Source organism: Harpia harpyja, chromosome 1 (genome assembly GCF_026419915.1).
Source record: "Harpia harpyja isolate bHarHar1 chromosome 1, bHarHar1 primary haplotype, whole genome shotgun sequence".
In the NCBI taxonomy this organism is placed as follows: Eukaryota; Metazoa; Chordata; class Aves; order Accipitriformes; family Accipitridae; genus Harpia; species Harpia harpyja.
The window spans coordinates 9,672,105-9,690,815 of NC_068940.1; the positions used below are offsets into that span (position 1 = coordinate 9,672,105).

Consider the following 18,711-nt stretch of genomic DNA (forward strand, 5'->3'; position numbering starts at 1 on the left):
TAATTAACTATATTTTCCTGCTGGGACTGGAGAGCACGACTGATAGTGACTAAGAGCATATTCTGCAGCCTATTAACTGTGGTTCTTTCTTTTAAAACTTTTTCAGAGTTCCAAATAATACCTGTCAATCAGAAGCCTTCAGATGCCTAAAACCTGACTTAGGTGTTAGGTATGATAGCATATAATTAGTATGAGTTAACTAAAGCTGTCACGCTCTATTTTTCGATTTGCAGCATTATGTAGTTTACTAAACAAGTAAATCTGTGCTGCTGGACATAGCAGTTATTTCTGGTCTAACTTGCTTGTTTTCTGGTTTTAAATAGATTTCTTTCAAGTTTTTGCTCATTTCTAACCTAGGGTTTGAATTTGAAGTAAAAGCAGAGGGCAAGAGTTGAAATTGATTTAATGGGGTCAACTACTTAGATTAAGCTAAACTAAACACTGTGACTAGACTGTAAACTATTACTCCCTTGTAATAGGGAAGTACAGTAATGAAGATAAAAGAGAATGGAAAATTTCTGCTACAGAGAATTTTGTGTACTGCATCATCAAATTTACACTTAAGGAAGATTTATCTGTATATGAAGTCAGCATTGTAAAAATCATCTCATAAAACAACCTTGTAAAACATTTGTCTTTTAAAACTGGCATGATCTAGCTGTAGTTAAAGCAAGGAAAAGGGCACCCATGCATTTCAGGGCTGGCTAGATCACAGCATAGGAATCTATTTGAAAAAAGAAAAAAAAAACCAACACCAAATTGCATATACATTTATGGTAAGCAGAGAATAAGAGTGGGCTTTTCTATATAATTGTTTATAAATAATTTTTACCTTTGGGGTCAAAATATTGGGATCTGACTTGTATTCATTTTGACTAGAGGTAGGTGGATGGTGGAAAATGTTTCTTAGAGTATTCATTATATATTACTTTGACAACAATGATTATCTCCCCTTTGTGTGTATTACCAAAAGGAGTTTTCAAGAATGACTGAAAATTTTAAGTAAACATTGGAAAAATTTCAGAGGAAGCTAATAAGTATAAAAACATTTTGCAATAAAAACCTAACATCAGTTCTTACGCAGCCATGGAACTGGAAAGTATAGCTGATCACATTCTGATATCCATACAGTGACGCTGAATATTTATGCATGCCATGAACATACCTGAACACACTCTTTTCCTAACCATAATCCATAGCACTCCTTATTACAAGAGTGACTTGCCATATATTTTTTAGTAAAGCTGTCAACATTTGCCCAATGTGACCATTGGGTCCATCACAGATAATCCACTAGTATCTCTAGCTTCAGCTGCTCTCCACAAACCAGCTCAGTCTCTGGGACACATTTTTAGGAGATGGTTTTTCAGGAAAATTAGAAAGTCTTGGAGTAAAGGAATGACATTATGATACACATTAAGGGGCCCAGTTACGCCGCAAATGGAATGTGAGACCAGCGTCCAAAACCTCATTTTAAGCAGCCACTCTTAACAGCACACAGAAGGCAAATCAGTCATTTTGGTTAAATTCTTTCATTCTGTTTGCATTGTTCTTCATGGGGTTACGCCACGATCGGCACATTGCGGCAACATCTTGTCTGGTATTTGCTAGAAAGGGAAAAGGTTGCTTATGGAGGAAAAATACCTTAAAAATAGAAATGTGTTAATGTATGTAATGACACCTTAGAACTGATTACATATAATTCACATTTGTGTCTCAAAATATTTTACGTTACTGAAGTACAACACAAGTATGTGTTTGGGAGAAGGGAATGTGAAATACGTAAGTTATTATATTGCATGTTCAGAGGCATTTTGAACATATAATTTCAATATATTTAGTTACATCTACAGGTCGTCCAATTTTTGAATGCTGTTTGAAATTCATGAGAACATGGGGGGCAGTTTGCAAAGAATTTTTGATGGCTTCCATTTTTTCCGTTAAAATACATTTCCACATATTTTAATAAAATAATTTTATTTATTTATTTAATAAAAATATTAATACTAATTTTTGTTTGCCAAGAACTAGCTTTATGTTTTGAACAGTTATAATATTGATTTTTTTTTAAGACCTGTGTTTTTTAGAAATATTTTAGACATTTTTAATTGGAAAACTTTCAGAAGTAAAAAGCCATCCTCCTAAAAATTAGTCAGAGAAAACGTGAAATATTAATCTAGATTTTTCCATCCACATTTATCAATCGACTTTTGTTAAAATGTTTTTGAAATATCTCATTGGTGACACAAATAACCTAGTCATTTTTGGCTCAATAGGGTCTTCATCTAGAAACCCTAATTTGCATAGTAGATTCTTACCTCAAAATGGCAAAAACTTTTGAGACCTGATGATTTTAATCTTGGTACAAGCAAAATGCTAAAATGTTTCTGCTGGAGATGTCTAGACCTAGATGCATTGGAAAGGGTATGTTTCTGACGCATATAATCACGAGCAACTTCAGATGACATAGGAATAGCCATAAAGGAATACTGTTTTACATCAGAAATCTTTAAGACTTTTTCGAGGAAACCCTCATTTCTCAGGGCAAATTTTGAACAACTTTGTAGAATACCTATGAATATATATTAATTGCAGCGCTGCTGTTGCTGACTGAGTAGGATTCTTTTTTGCTGCTTTTTTTTTTCCACTAGAGAAACATATGACCTTCTTCCTCAGTTCTCCTTCATGCTTCTGTGGAAAGGGCTCACCATGGCATAACATGTAGATAATGCACACAGAAATGTATTTTTGGCTAAATGTAAGCTTTAAAAACATTACTTCAGGTACATTTTGATGCATTTAGAACATGATATTCCATCTGTGCTAAAAAAAATTATTAGATTGTGAATATTCTTCTTTAAAGACAGACCAAGCAATGGGTCCAAATGGATGTTTACCAGGAAAAAAATCTTTTGGTCTGATTTAATGCCACTTCACTTTAGTCTTGTTTTAAATGCAACTGATAAAGAAAACATTTGAAGGATTAGAGATGGGAAATGGGATATGACTGGCAAGAGAGGAAGAGAGTAGAACATGTGTGCAAGCACTGGAGAAGACATAATTTGTCATTTATGAGGAATGATTTATAGGGTTGTGTCTCCCAGATAAACGCAGAAGCACATGTGTATGGATTGCTCCCTGTCTCTAAAGCAAAGCTGTTGAGATCTTTGACACCAATTTGATGGACATCACTAATCTGAAAGAAAGTTCTTAGATACATAGTATTCAAACACAGGCCTGAGGGTTGCAAACAATGGTACACATGCAAAAGGATATCCACTTTTATGCACATGCTTGTTATGCTGGTTTGCGATATTTGGGTTGGGTAAACATATGCACAATAAACCTAGCTAGCATTTTTTGTACCTTTTAGAGGAAACATGCTTGTTCCTCTGCCATTCTGTCCAAAAGCATAGGCTTCAGAAAACAGACTATTAAAAATAAATAAACAAACCAGCTAAATTATTATGAAGTAGGGACAAGTAGAGGCTTGTTTATTTAAAATTAATTTTTAATAGGAAAAAATAGATTTAGTTTTCAGAATCAAATTTTTTTCAAGTGTGATCCATGCATAGGTTTTCTAAAGCTTTCAGTATTTAGCGGTATAGACAACTGGATCTCAAACATCCTACTTTTATTCAGATTTGCTGCTGAGAATTAGAAGATCCCTATTTCTTCTGACTTTAATTTGGCTGACTGGATATTGAAATAGGAGGTACAGTTACTGCAACTAATTGTAAGCTACCTTTATACAACTGATGAAGCTAGGCTACGTGATTCTGCAAGCCAGAGACTCTGATCATGGCACTCAGTTGCCTGTTCCTAAATTCTCAGTAATGGGGGTGTGCCAGAATAGGAGGTGGTAAAGGGGAAAAAAAAAGTTTGATGATGAAAAGGTTGATGTTGATCAGTCACTTTCTGGGATTTAAAGGGAGGGAAATGACAGCAGGAATGCACATTTGCTGGTACTAATTCTTCTGTTATTAATGCTATTAGTCTATGAACTAGTGACATCACATGCATAAAAAAAGAAAAAGACCTGCAAAATAACATAACTTTGAAAATATGTTAATCTATAGGATGGATTAATCATAAAATTTTGGTGGATGCAGTATCCTAATGTTACTTTACACAAGGAACATCTGCAGTGGAATCATTCTGGATTAGGATCTGGGGATACAGCAGTAATATGCTTTTGTAAAATACTGGACATGATTTAATACGCAAAAGCAGAAGGGAAGTAGCACTGAGTAGTCAGCAATGATTAAAGTCAAACATCTAGAATGAATCAGCACTGTATGAATTAAAATAAATGAGCAAAAGTGAAACACAGTGAAATAAATATATTGTGGAGACAGAGTGCAAGAGGAAAATGTGGAATTAAAACTATACCTTGGAGTATTTTATTAAGCCTGGAAAACTGATCAAGAAGAAGGATTTCCTGAAATCTTTTGAGAAGTCTATACAATCTTGCGCATCTGTTATCCCTTGGCCATGTGTACTATATTTTTATTTCCATATTTTTTTCTATTTCACATTTTTTACTCACTCTTTATATTCATCAAGTAGATTGCAGGAACATTGCAGCCAGTAAAAGCATAACTAATGTAAGTGGATCTGTAAATTATTTATAGATACAAAATATAGTTTAGGATAAGCCTTCAAGAGAGTTTTGTTCAGTTGTTTAAATATGCACAGTGTATCCTGCCAAATGGACTGGCAAGCAACTTCAAGGTATGTAGGAGCATCTTGGAAATACTCAGTTAATGCAATTAATTTTAAGCTTCCTGCCCCCTGCTGGTGCGAAAGGAGATAAGACTGGAAAAGTGGATGCACAGGTCTCCAGGAAATTAGAAGCTATTTTATCCTTGAGTCAGAAGTCGCCTAAGAGCAACTAAGAACCCAGACTCCCAGCAGGGACCGGAGGGTCCGACTGTAGTGCAAAGGTGGACTCACACAGCCCAGAATGGCATCCTGACCACACGATGTCCAGCCTGTCGCGTCAGGTTGTGGTGTGGAGTTGCTAGAGGCACCAAGAGAGGGGGTGAGTCTTAGGACCCCTTCCATCAGACTCATGGCTACAGAAGAGTGCTATGTGCAGTCTGCGATGGGCAACTCTCCTTTTATGATGGTACCTAAAGCCTTCATTTATAACGTACTGGGCAGAAGTCGTTCTTCTCTCTTAGAGTTCATCCAAGGGGCTCCACCCCCTTGTATACAATGGAAGGGACGGGTTCCTCATTTCTCAATCCTGAACAAGCCCAGGTGAAAGCTAGATACCAACAGCCAGGGCCCTGCCTGCAATCCCTGCACACAGTTTAGTTGGCTATGCTCAAGGCAGGCTCTCTGACATGGCACAGCTGTTGGAGACAGCCCTGAGCAGCTTTGGAGCTGTTACAGAAAGCAGCAAGAAGCCTCAACATCTGCTTCCTCCCTTTCTTTTGGGAGCTACATTTACACCGAGGCCGTTGCACGCTTGCTGAGTGAGGCTGCGGCTGTGCCTGTGGCTGGCTACGTTCCTTACTGATCCACATCCAGACTGCTGACTTGAGGTCCTCCTTGGCCTCATACCTGCCTCATCGCCATGGTCTGGCCTGATGATCTGGACTCTTGGCTGAACCTGGTGACCGTCAGCGGAACTGCCCTGCTCCTGTGCTTCAGTGCTTTACCTCTCGTAAGCAAGGCAGCTTCCCCTGCCCATCTTGCTGACCTTGGCTTGCTCTCCCTTATGGAGCAGCCTGCTTTTGCTGCTCCTCAACACCAGCCTGCTCAGCTCTGGCAAATATGAGGTCTTTCTTTTGGTGCTCCAAAGCATAACTTCTTTCAAGCAGAACTTCAAGATCAAAGCAGATGTCTCTCCAAAGTAGGCTACAGCTGAGACAGGATCTGCACATTTACAGGTTTGGATTACAACTTGACCTGTTTTGGGGAAGTTACTCCCTTTCCTGAATTAGGTCCTATTTTGCCTGCCAACACATGATTCCTCTATGCAAACAAATGCCATTAGCACAGGCATCTTTCACTCAAGTTAGCTGTCTAGGCTTTCATAATCACTGGAGAGAATAAGGCAAGATTTATATTATCCCAAGGAAGATGTCTAAGATTAGGTGAACTCTGCACTTTAAATGACTATTTCTCTCCACTGATACATGCCAGGCTAGTCAGAAGTCTTGGGTGGAAGCATCTTCACTGAGGACACCTAAGGGATAAGTGAGCTGAATCCTATTCCAGGCCCCATTATATACTTTAAGGCTTAATGCCTGAAAGTCATGGTAGATTTGTATTTAGAATACGTTTACATCCAAGAATGACTAGTATCTTCCACGCAGTTCAGAGGGAAAAGACTTTTTGAAAATGAACGTCCAGCTCCATGTTTAGATTTCAGATTCAGACTTTCTTAGGGCAAGGGGCTAGATCCAGGGGATCACAGTCCCTTCTTTCCTGCTTGTGATTTGCCGATGCATCACCAGGCATTACGTACTTGGCAAGGACAACCCCCATCTCCTAGATCCCAACATATGGCCACAGAAGAGACAGTCAGGGAGGGCTGTGGGGCTTAGGATATTTCTGGCTTGTATCTGAAGATTGCAGCCAGCTGGCTTCATTTACCAAGTTTTCTAAATCTAGATAATCCTACTGCCAGATCCAGCTTTTGTGACTTTTCCATCCCTCCTGCTTCACTTTCCTTGGAGGAAACAGGGAACAGCTGTTTGAACAGCAGATGCAGCCTGAATGGCCAAACATCCTCTGTTCTGCGCTCAGCCCACAGGATTGAGGTGATGGCTGCTTCTGCAGAAGGAGAGGATGCGAAAGGAGGCAGCTGATAAGGTAACACCTCTCTCCTCCTACCCTACAGCATCAAAGGCAGTTCTGCAGCTTTCTGCAGGAGTAGGGATGAGGTGTGGGCTGGGGTTTGCAGGCAGTAAGGGATAGAGAACTGGTTAGTTGCTGGGGGCCAAAACCCTGCTTCAGTCTGTCTGCTGAGGTCAGAGCATCCTGCATTCAACTACACAAGACATGAGGTCAGCTGGGATTTGACATCATCTGCTAGCAATGTCATCATAGCTCTTTGAGTTCCTTCCCAACATTTTGCAGTCCCATTCCTTCCCTTCTCTTCCACCCACAAGGAGCGGGTACAGATGAGAATGAGTGCTTTACAGCTGCCATTTGTAACATTGTCATATCATTAACATGAAAACATTGGAAAGGAGCTTTTTCTTGATCTGGAGGATCAAAGGATTAAAAAGCAGAAATCTTCAAATCTCACAGAAAGAGTAAGTGGGTCATAAACCCCCATTCTACAGTCTGTAAACAGAGCATTTTGTAATGCAATAACTAATAATATAACTAAAGTAATAATAATACATATAATGTGTTCTGATGTTGTTTCTAATTAAATAGCAGAATATTGTAGTCTTCTTTCACTCAATTCTGTCATGATGCAGTTTTAATGCATATACAGATGCTGTTCGATAGCATGATTTCCTAATAGCACCATGTTGTTATGTTAACATCAAATAGTTACTGGTGATCCAATTAGGTAGATCTGGTGACAATGCTTTCTTGCAGACCTTTTAATTCAGTTCCAAGCTAGCTACTTGAGCTACGCTATTTATAGCAGATGGGTGCCTCACATTTAGTGTATTTGGGGGGGTGGGGTGGTGTTATAGCTATATAGAAAGTTATAGCTAATGCAGTTTAACTGTCTCTCAGAAGGCAGGTAAAGAAAGAAATATATTATTTTTGCCCATGTTTGGAGAAATCATGCCATTATCTCATATAGAAATGCCTGCCTCATATAGAAATGCCTTAAAATTTGGCACAAGGTACAAGGACGACATCAGAACTGTACAGGCAGCATCAATGCACACTCAATAGGGTTGAGTTCCTTGTTGTGTACGGGGCGGGTAAGATAGCTCAGAGGAAGGGCATGCTACCATCAAGAAGTTTGGGGCTAAGGATGATGATAAAGGCATTTGCTACAGGAAACCTTGATGATGAAACTCTTCCAGGGGTTTATTGTTTGGCCCGCTGAAGCCATCTGTGTCACTCAGAGAGCTAGTGCTACCTCAGACAGTGAAAGCCTCCTGAAACTTCTTTGCACAGGCCACATTTCGTCTCTCACACCTATTGCTAGTGGGGTTGTCCATCCATCCTTCCCCTCAAGCACCTCTCGTTGCCAGGGGGCTGCTGTGTTGCAGCATTTGAGAATGTAGAGCAAAAGCATTGTCACTTCTGTGCTCAGAGTGGTTTCCCTGCTGGCACCCAGCTTGTTGGAAAACAGCTGACCTCAGACACAGGGAGATGAAGAGAGGGGAGAGTACTGGAGTTTGGGGAAGAGGTCTCACAAGCATGTGAGGTAAGAGATGTGAAGGACAGGAGCTGGGGAAGATGCAGTAAAGGAGCAAAGAGAAAGGTGAAAAGTTGAAGGGGACAGAGTATAAGTGCAGCATGGCTGTTATATCAATGTACTGTTTCCAGTTGTGGAGGTAATTAGGGTTTGGGAGCCTCTGTACTATGCTGTGGTGTACAGTGGAAGCATGTCGTTGGCGTCTTTCATAAAATCTTGAGAAGCAGGGGGACAATAAAATCCCCAAGTCTCAGTGGTGGTTCCTACTGGGTTTGGCCAAGGGATTGAAGCCCGCATGACAGATCTAAAGGTCAACCCCCTGCTGATGACTTTTATATCGAGGAATACAGTTCTGCATGACAAATTTTCTTCCTCATTTTTCATTGGAAAAAAAAAGCAAAATAATTGCATTAAAACAAAGAATCAACCAGGTGCTAAGGTTAAAATTTCAGTCATGCATCTAACTGATCAGTACAAGCATTTATATATGTGCTAACAATGTAATTTCTCCAAGTATGGGTAAGATAATATTTATTTCCCTTTGCCTTTTTGGAAATACTTACACTGAAGGTTGCCTGTGCAACCCTTATTAGTCACTTTGTGCACATTACTGTAATAGACTTTCATTGCATGAATGCATATTCCTTCTTCTGTAGTCCCCTCTGTACCTTGCAGCGCACAGGGATGCTGTTGATAAATTGCTATAGCTTGTAAAGCAGTAAGTTGTAGATTCCTGAATTTTATTTTCTCTGGACTAGAAAGGGATTTGTTCTCATAGTGATATCGAAGAAATTATTCTAATATTACTTCTGTAGCAACGCTCAGGTATCCATTGCATTTTAGAGATGGAGAAAAAGCCAGTAAAATCAGTCATTGCCCTCAGCCGATTTTTTCCCTGATTTTGAGGTGCTTAGCATTCGCTTCTGTTGTTCAATGCAGAAGGCTGTGTTGTGACAAGAAAGGTTTTCTGTGACTTGTACAGATGAAAATATATCACAACAACTGGGGCAGCAGCTGGGCAATGCAGCATGTGTGGGGTAGCAGCACCTCAGCTGAGCCAAAGGTTAAAAGTGGTACTGCCCCCCATATATCCTGGGACGGTGGCATCCCTGGGGTGGATTAGGTCTTGCTCTGGGAGAATGGCCTCCAGAGGGAAGGCAGAACTTTGTTGGCCAGACTTTGAATTTGATTAGCAACTGATGAAATTAATGGTGGACAAAAGCTGGATCACATTTTCAGAAAACAGGCAGTATGTAAAAACAAAAAAGGCTGATAGAGCTACTTGGTTATTACAGTTTTCTTCAATTTAATATGGTGTTTAAAGTTTAAAGAACAAAAAAACCCTCCTCTCTGAAATTGCAAGTTTTCTCCAAAAATAGAGCTGGTGAGAAAAATGTGAACTGACTTTACGAAAAATATCATCTATGTTGTGAACAAGTCTCAACTACATTAAAGCAAAGAAGCTTGATTACTCTTCCCCTCTCTCGCACTGCTGCTGTTCAGTGGGGGCCAGCATTTCACAGGGAAGGATGCAGACCAGTGAGAGCCTGCTGTTCGCATAAAGTGTGCTGGACTGCCTCAGGGCTTTCCCAAACCAGTTTTTCCTGCAGCACTAGATAGCACCACATTATGATCCTGACAGCATCGATAAGCAGCGAGGAAGGGGAAGGACACCACAAGCTTACAGAGCAAGCAGTGGGCCACTGCTGTCCCCTCTGACTTGTCCGTTTGGGTTCTGCAACACCAGAGTCCGGATCTTGGGAGTTCCTTTTGCTCCTGCTGCACAACCAACAGCTCTCATAGCTTTTCCTTACCCTCTGAGAGGGCAGATCAACCCTATAATTGGTCTTCTTGTAATCCCTTTTACACCCCATGCATTTTGAAGGCCTTTCCCTACGGCCTCTCTACCTTTCAGTAGGTCAGTCACAAGGGCTGGCCCTTGTCTGGCCCTATACATCTTAACTGTACAGTTAACACAGTCATTTTCTGAGTCAATACCAGAGTTTCTTACCTTGAGCTCCTTGACTGTAAAACAGTCTGTGAGCAGACTCGACATCCAAAAAGTAGTCCATTTTGAAGGAACTTTATGTTTGTGTACAATACTCCAGTATGGATGATCAGTCAGATTCCTGGGAAAGATCACAGAGATGTCAGACAGAAAAAAGCTGGTGAATTTCTTTGTGGAAAGAATTGGGTAGGCAGTCACTGAAGTACTTCATTTGGCATATTGGGGTCAAAGCCTTTTCAAATCACTATTCATAGAACTTCACAAGTATCCTTTTCTATTTTAAGACGTTTGGTTTAAATCCTTGTCTAAAGACATAAAAGAAAAGTCCTACTGCAGTATTAGCAAGATTCCTAGTACCTTCCTAGCACAATCACCTTTATTCTAGCCACAATCTCCATCTCTTACAATACATACTTAAATTCACCTGCCTGTTACATGTGCTCTTAAAAAAAGATCGGCAAAGCTTGGGGCAGGGACCTTCTTTAGCCAGATCCATGGCCAGCACCTCTGAGTAGGCACTACTGTAACGGACTACATTAAAGATAGCATTCGTGTCACTTATGCCAAAACACTGCACTAGAAAAGAAGACACAATATTCTGCATATTTCATTCCACCTAAATGACCAGAAGCCAACCTTGCCTTCCCTCTCCCCTCTTACTGACCAGAAGTAGCAACAGAACATCCCGCCATCAGTTTTAAAAGATGTGATCAGAGCAATCATTAAGAAATGGTAGGCTACTCCTACCACTGATTCTTAGCTAAGGTTTATATTTTTGGCGTTCTTCTGAACCTCAGATCTGTCTAGATCCTAGATTACAACTGTCCAAGATGTACACTGAATCGGGTGTGCCTCTGCCGGGCAGAGTTCCTGGGATTATGCACATTATCGTGATCCTTCTCCAGCCTTCTTGCTACCTTCTGCATTTTCTTCTACTCTGAACAACTCACATAAAAAACAGGATTTGCAGAAAACACACAATCCATCTCTCTCTTCCACACTTCAGTTAGCTACAGCATATAACCATAAGCATACAAACAGCTCTGCACAACATGTATTTTAAGACAGACAGACAAAAATACCTCCGGTCCTTTTCCGTGCAAACCTAACAGAAAGGCTTGGGGCAGGGAGTCTGACCCCTTGCTTCAAGCAATTCCTTTAATTATGTTGGCAAAAATCAGGAAACCAGGGTTCCAAAGCTTTCCCTTTTTCCTTCAATTTGGTTTTCATCAATCAACATGCAGTCCCCTCTAAAATTCAGAAGCCTGTCCTGATGAGAAAACTTTTAAAATTCCTTAGCAATTCGCTTTACCGTAGCACTCCCAAAACAGAAATGGTACTTACTGCAGAGTATCAAGAGCTGCCTGGCAGTGGTGTAAGCTCCAGTAGTTTCAAGGAGGGTTTCTTTGATCTTACTAAATGTCCCCAGTGTAAGCAAACAATTTTGATTGTTTGATTGGAACTCTGATGAATAATGCATAACGTCAACTGGACTTCCTTTATCAGTTAAAAATGGCCAGGAGATGTTGTTACTTAGCAACAGGAGGTGACACTACGATCATCTCCCCCACTCCCCCTCACCCTTCATACTGAAAAATTAAGCCCCTGGTTTTGATTTGATAAAAACTTTCCCAAGGAAAAAAAAAAAATCTACATCAAGTTTCCTTAAGAATTTGTTTTTCACTCTGATCTTCCTTGTTGCATCTCATATTCTGAGATATTTTTAAGTGTTTCATAATGATTAACTGTAACATTGTGTTTTGTCTAATAATTTGCTTTCAGTAAGTAAAATACCTACTTTCTCCATCATTTACCACAAGGTTAATGAGATTGTTAAATGTTTTGCTATGAATATAATGCAAATAACATCTTGAAGAGATTAATTTCTTATCTGGTACTGCTTGTTGGACAAGGCAGACAGAAAAAGCAACACACAAAATGTTCTAGTGATGCTATGAAATATATAGATTATCCAGAAACCTTTCCTATTACAGAATTCCTACTTTAAGTAATTCATTCATTCTTGAAGGAGCTCTAATGTCTGATACAAGCATTCTCGAGGAATCATTGCGTTTCTGCTTAAGATACAGCCTCTTACAAAATACACGATGTAGCTTTTTTCAGGAAATATGCATTGATAAAAAGCCAAAGCACTGTGAAAGATTTTGAAAATAAATAAATAAAATCAGATGCAGGAGATAAGTACTTACCAGTGTTACTGACCTCTTTCCATCCTACTGTCATGGAATGAGACTAAGCAAATGCAACCCAGTCTGTGAGCCAGAATGAACAGCTTCTAATTTTCACTTCAACCTCGAAATCAAGAGTACTGAATAGAGAAAGGTGACGGATCTGCTGTTTTATATTATGATGAAATGAAAGCTCTTAGCACAGATCTGAGTAGAACTGCTTTTTTTTATACTACATTAGCCTGCTAATTTGAGGAAAGTGAAAGGCTTTGTTTTACTGTCTTTTATCTGTTCTCTTTGCTACCCCCACAATTTAATTTGCATTTAAAATTATTCTTATGTCTCCACTGCACTCCAAGGTATGGAGCATTTTCTAATCACGATGAATGTTCAGTGTGGTTTTTGTGTAATGCCACTTTTATTCTGAGCCAGAAACATGGTGAGTAATTATAATTGCCAGCTATTTTCTAGAATGAAATACAGAGTGGTTGTCTGATGCAGTTTCTGATTTTTCCTCCATTTAGCAGTACATTGCAACAAACTACTCAGTCAAAGCATCAGTAAAAACATAAATCAAATAGCACAGTGTCATGGCATGATAGCTTAAACATGCATATCCATAGACCGTGAAAGCAGAATATGTTTCTACCGAGATCTTTTCAATTATAATTTGCCTTTCCTGAGTTTGAAAGTGGGTTTGGATGGTTAATAAACTAAAATATAGCACAGTTATCTCCTGGTGGCTTCCAGTTCATCTAGTTTAGCATTATTTGAGCTGCACATTGTTTGGAATCCTGATGAGGCCAGGCACTAGGGGCTAACAAGGGCCATGCTTTGACATTGCATGGGCATCCCTCACGAGGGCCAGGACCCTGTTTCTTCCATCAGGTCTTAGTGTAGTTCTCCAAAGTCTGATTTTGGAAGTGGATCAGAAATTGAAGAAGGCAGTGATAAAGTGATCCTTTGACAAATTTAGACTCAGAAGTTCTGACCAAGGGAAGTTTCAGGAAGCAATCAGGCTTAGTCTTCCCATATTTGCAGATATTCTGCTCAAAAGATCAGGTATAAATGCCCTCTGATATCCATTGCCACCAAACGTTACTGGTGCTCAAAACTGTGGGCTCTGAAAGGTTAGATTTTCGTTTCAGTATCAGAAAACTCTATATCAAGTAGCATAGGATTTTTTTGGCTTTTATAAGAAATCCAAGAAGATAAAGAAACCCTCAGTATAGGGTTTTTTTGTGCAGGTTAGAAAGTAAGAATCCCTGTGAGTAGATTACTCCGTGGGTTTCCGCTCTTAAGATTTCTCACATGCTTCTTCAAAACACCCGGACAGTATAAAAGATAAGGGTGAGCTATATGAACTGCAGGTAGAATCTGGTATGGGTGTTCCTACACTGGCACCCCACTAAATATGGTTGGATTGCGTAGGCGTCTCACAGTGCCACCTTAGTGGTGGATCTGGCTTATGCAAACTGTGTTCCTGTTTTCAGAGGTGTGACAAACATTTTCATTCCTAAACACAAATTAAAGCGAAAACAAACAGCAAGAACACCGCAAGCCACCTTCTTTGCAATTTGGAGAGTTGCTAGTACCTTTCTTTCTGCATTTTGGAGAGTTTGTATTTGGCATGATGACTACTGAACAAGAGGTCCCTCCAAGCTATCCTCTGATAATTATTGGATCCATTATCTTATGGACCAGGGGCCAGTTGCCTGTTTAGCCCAGCTGACTTTCTTCAACAGAAAATCAGAAGAAAGGCTGGCAACACAGAGACACAGAAGGAAAAATGGAAGACAGGAGAATGCTATACTTCACTCACTCCAAGGATCATACCTGCATGTTTGCAAGCAACATGGAATACTTTTTTTTTTAATAGGGGCACTGGATCTCCCAGTCAGAAGGAGGCTGAAAAAAATACAAACTTGCATGCTGGGCAATGTTTTATAGCACCTATCCTTTAGCCTTTGGTGCATCCTTCTGATCCTCTTTGCCATCACCCTTTCAATCTGCATTGTCATCTTCCACTGTGACTGACAAGCATAGTCATTGAAATCACCAGCAGCCTCTCTACTGACCATTGCAAGATCATCCATCTTGATACCTTCATCCATCTCAGGGGTTTACAGTTCACTTTAAATTATAGTGCAGTAGTTCTGACAGCTGCTAAGAGCTCTCTCTGACTAGGGGGTACTTAGCAACAAGAAAGATAACTGTTCCTTTATATTTATATTCTTCTATGGCATTCATCACCATGAGAGAAATCCTTGCCTGCCAGGTTACAAAGTCTTTAGGATGGTAGTGTGGGCTCAGATTTGACTCGCAGTCCAGAGAGAGCTCTGCCCTCAGAAAAGGAAATCGATTACCTCCAGCTCAGTTGGAAAGGCTCCATATCTAAAAAAATGTTCAGGTGAAACAGATCTGTTTTCAGTTAGGCATGATCCCCAGATCAGGCTTCCCATATTCTTGAGGCTCACTGTGAAAGTTTTGCACAGCTCTTGAGCTAATGCACGGTGCATTGAGACGTGTACTCTGACTTGGCTTCCAAAGAACAGCAGAGCACCTCAGGGGGCTGGGAAGGACAGCAGTAGCTAAAACCAGAAACTGTACTCTGCAGCTCTCTGAACGCTTCTCTCTGCTCTATCAAGCCCTGAAGCCAAACTTGCAAAACCTCTGCTATTGACTGGACCCCTTATCAGCACAGATCCATGTTCAGGATAATGGGTGCAGTGGTTTTGCAAGATACACAGATACCCACGGAGGACTAGACTGAGGCTGAACTCTTCGTGAACTAGACCATAAAACCAACCAACCGACCTCTGCTAAAGAAATACTTGGAAAAAAGCTGTCACGCTTTGGAAAAATCTGAAGCCAGCAATCCTCATCATGAGCTTAAGTAACCTACTGTATCACATTTGACTTTTTCCCAAATTAAAAAAAGAAAACCAAACCAAACAAAAAAAAAAACCTCAAGAGGAAAGTAATTGAACACTTGGCATTTAAAAGGAGTGAGTAGCCTTCTGGTTTTCTAACAGTCAGATACATGTAGGCATAGTGCTGGTTTTTTTTTCCTACCCTGAACTCTCTATTGAGAACATAACTGTTACTGTAATGACTCAGAGCCTTGGAAAAAAAGTCTGCTGCTGACAAACACTAATATTAACCTGAAAGAAAGTGGGAGCGAAAAATGTAATGTGTGACTGAAGAAGTGTAGGCAAGGTGATTATTACAGAGAGTTGTTTCCTGAGGGATACATTCAGAATAAGGGAAGAATAGAAAAGTTTAAGCCCCTAAGCTATGAAGAATGGGGTTTTTTGAAATTATAATTATCAGTCTTGAGCTTAGATACATTAAAGAGAGGATTGCTAGCAAAATTAGGACACAAATATGTTCTCTATTTCTCATTTGCAATGCAAGACAAATATTATGATGCACACAACATACAATAAAACACAAAAATATTAAAATTAGGGTTACAGATGCTTTACAGTGATAGAGACTAACATTGATGCTTTCAGAAGTTTCTGCAAATTTTGTACAACTCCCTCTTGGGGTCCTCAGGCTGAAACCAATTAGGAATTTTAAGGGAGTTGTCCAGAAGAAGAGGCACTCCCAGTGCAGAGGTATTTATTTTTAATGCTTCTACCATAAAAATTATCAATATCCAGAAACACCGAAGAGACCATAAAGGTAGCCCTGGCTCTTGAAATCAGTGGAAGGTTTGGTCTGGGCTTTCATAGCATCAGGGTCACGTTCTTGTTATTTAGCTCCAAAGCAAGAACTGCATGGATTCCAGTGCAGAAGAGATGAGCTTGAAAAGAGGCAACTCCAGCATCCCATGTCATGAACAAGAAGTTCAAGAAGTTGCTAGCTGAGAAAATCTTAAAAGTGCTGTCATGCAGAACAAAGGTTAGCTATCCTGCATGGAAAAAGTCTATTCTAAGATGATGTATGGCAGTTTGATACGCCTTCATTTGAGGGAGGAGAGGTTGAAGTCATAATTACATGATAAACATATTAGAGAAGAGAGATTTTGGGAGACCGCCTGTATGTTAAAGCCTAATCCTTCAGTCCTTATACAGGCAGAACTTCTTCTGCATTAATAGACCTTCATCATCCTCCTCAATTACATGACCAGATTATGGTTTTTTTGTATAAGAAACTACGCAGGAATGGAAGAAAAGGAACTTTCCCTAATTCATTCCCATGGGTGACTTGGTGGAAGTAGAGAAATGCAGAGCTATCTGTGGCAGGGGAAGTGGATGAAACTAGTAAAATAGATCTCTTGGGTAAGCCTTCTCAATGCCTCACCAGCACACAGCAGTCATGGAGGTGGAGGCATCCCTTTTGGCTTCCGACTCACTTTTCAAGTTCTGGCAAAGGAACTTTAAAAGGATTCAAAGGGGCAGCTGGAAACAATGACAGAAAACAAAATCATGCATCCTTTGTATCTTCCTGGGACTGAGCAGTCACCAGATCTTGAGCTGTCCCCCATGCAAGGGACAGTGTGACTGGCCAAAGATGTAATAGGGAATGCCTTTAATTTGCACTAACACAGGTACTAATGATCTTGGTCTTAAACTTCATTGAAAGAAAGTGAAAACCAGTACAGGGAAACTGGAAACAAATGTATGCTTACAGTGTCCTGATGCCCTTTGAGCAATTGCACCGATAGTGGATCATTCCTAAATCTGGTTTCAGTTGGTTGCTGCTGAAGTAACTGAGCAGCTGGACATAAATACAGTAACGTGATTACATTTGATAAAAATCTAGGAATTGCAATCTGGTTAGAACGAAATCAAATGACTTCTTGCCAACTGACTTTATGTAAGGCAAAGATATAACTATGGAGTATTAATGAAGTTACAAGGTGTAGTCCTCAAATAACATCATGAGATTTAATATTCATAGGGCACCATGTGTACATAGATAAATAATGCATATGAATGCCAGTCTCTGAATAATTTACATAAAAATCAATTTCCTTTCCTGTTTCTACACTGTGCTATCTTCCAAAAACTGCATCATCTTCTGATACAGTTTTCAAAACTGTTTGGCCTATGGTTTTTATGATTAACTTCCCTAGGAAGACAGATCAATGAGAGCTTCAGAAGAAATATCCACCTGTCTTAGCCTCCTACCCCGTGTTGCTCTGGAGCTACTGAGGAGTCACATCTTTTGCAGTGGGAATATTTATAGGACTTGTAATGAAACAGGGGAATGTAATTGACAAAATCATCCAGATACCTTGAGTATTCCTGGACACATATTACTGTACCTCACTACTGGAGTTATTCCAAAGTTTGCATGTACCTTTAACTTAGTTTGGACACAGTTTCTTTATGTGCATGAGTTGGATATTTTTGTGCATTTCAAATATGTAAGTATATGCAATTACATATTGCTGTGTTTTCTGTACTTCATTGAAGGATTTGATCCTGCATAATGCAGGTCTATGCAATGTCAAAAGTCACGAGCAAGATGATAAGTCAGAAGAACCTAATTCTTTCTTAATGATCGTGAGACTGTAGAGCTCTCAAGTTACTTCTGCCTGGTAGCAGAAGTATGGCCTAAAAGAGGAATATATATTGCAGCTACGTGTTCCATGAACACAACGGGGGCTACACTAGTTCTCCTGTCTCCTCAGACATGCCTGATTTCTGCCCACATCTTCCTCCTTTTTCACCACACACTGCAGGTTCAGGAGAGTACTTCAAATTCTTCATGTTTTTCGTGATTTCAAAGAATTTCTGCTTGCTTTTGAGCAAAACCTCTTTGCACCTTCGGTAGGAATTTGCATTCCACCATGGAACAGCTAATGCAGATCCGCTCCTCCAGTTTCTTCAGCTTGACAGAAGTTCAGGTCTTTTAACACCACCAGACTGGACATGATTTCTAAAAAAACAACATCAGCCAAGGACAGGTCCACTGTTTTATGTGGGTTGCACTTATTTTCAGTCAATCCCATTGAGAAGAAAAATAATGCATTTATTCTGTTGCCCAAGTTTCACTAATTATTTGAGACAACTACAGTCACATTAGTGTGGTATATCCCCATGAACTGTCAGAACAGCATGTACTGCAAATAATTGCCCTGACAAATGACATTTCACAGTCTATGGGTGGTCTTCTCAAAATAACATTCAATGTTTTCTCAGTGCCCC

General features: G+C 39.9%; 1 protein-coding gene across 2 annotated transcripts in view; it reads right to left on the reverse strand.

The window, feature by feature from the left end:
- The window catches only part of PHACTR1 (phosphatase and actin regulator 1), a 310,398-nt gene extending 299,944 nt beyond the window's left edge, over positions 1-10,454 (reverse strand). Inside the window, exon 1 of one of the 2 annotated variants that reach the window (XM_052816285.1) lies at positions 10,362-10,454. In XM_052816285.1, the coding sequence (XP_052672245.1) occupies positions 10,362-10,422 (61 nt within the window). In that variant the 5' untranslated portion in view covers positions 10,423-10,454. The remainder of the gene's footprint in view (positions 1-10,361) is intronic. The other variant, XM_052816100.1, reaches the window with a different exon arrangement.
- Between the last annotated feature and the right edge of the window lie 8,257 nt (positions 10,455-18,711).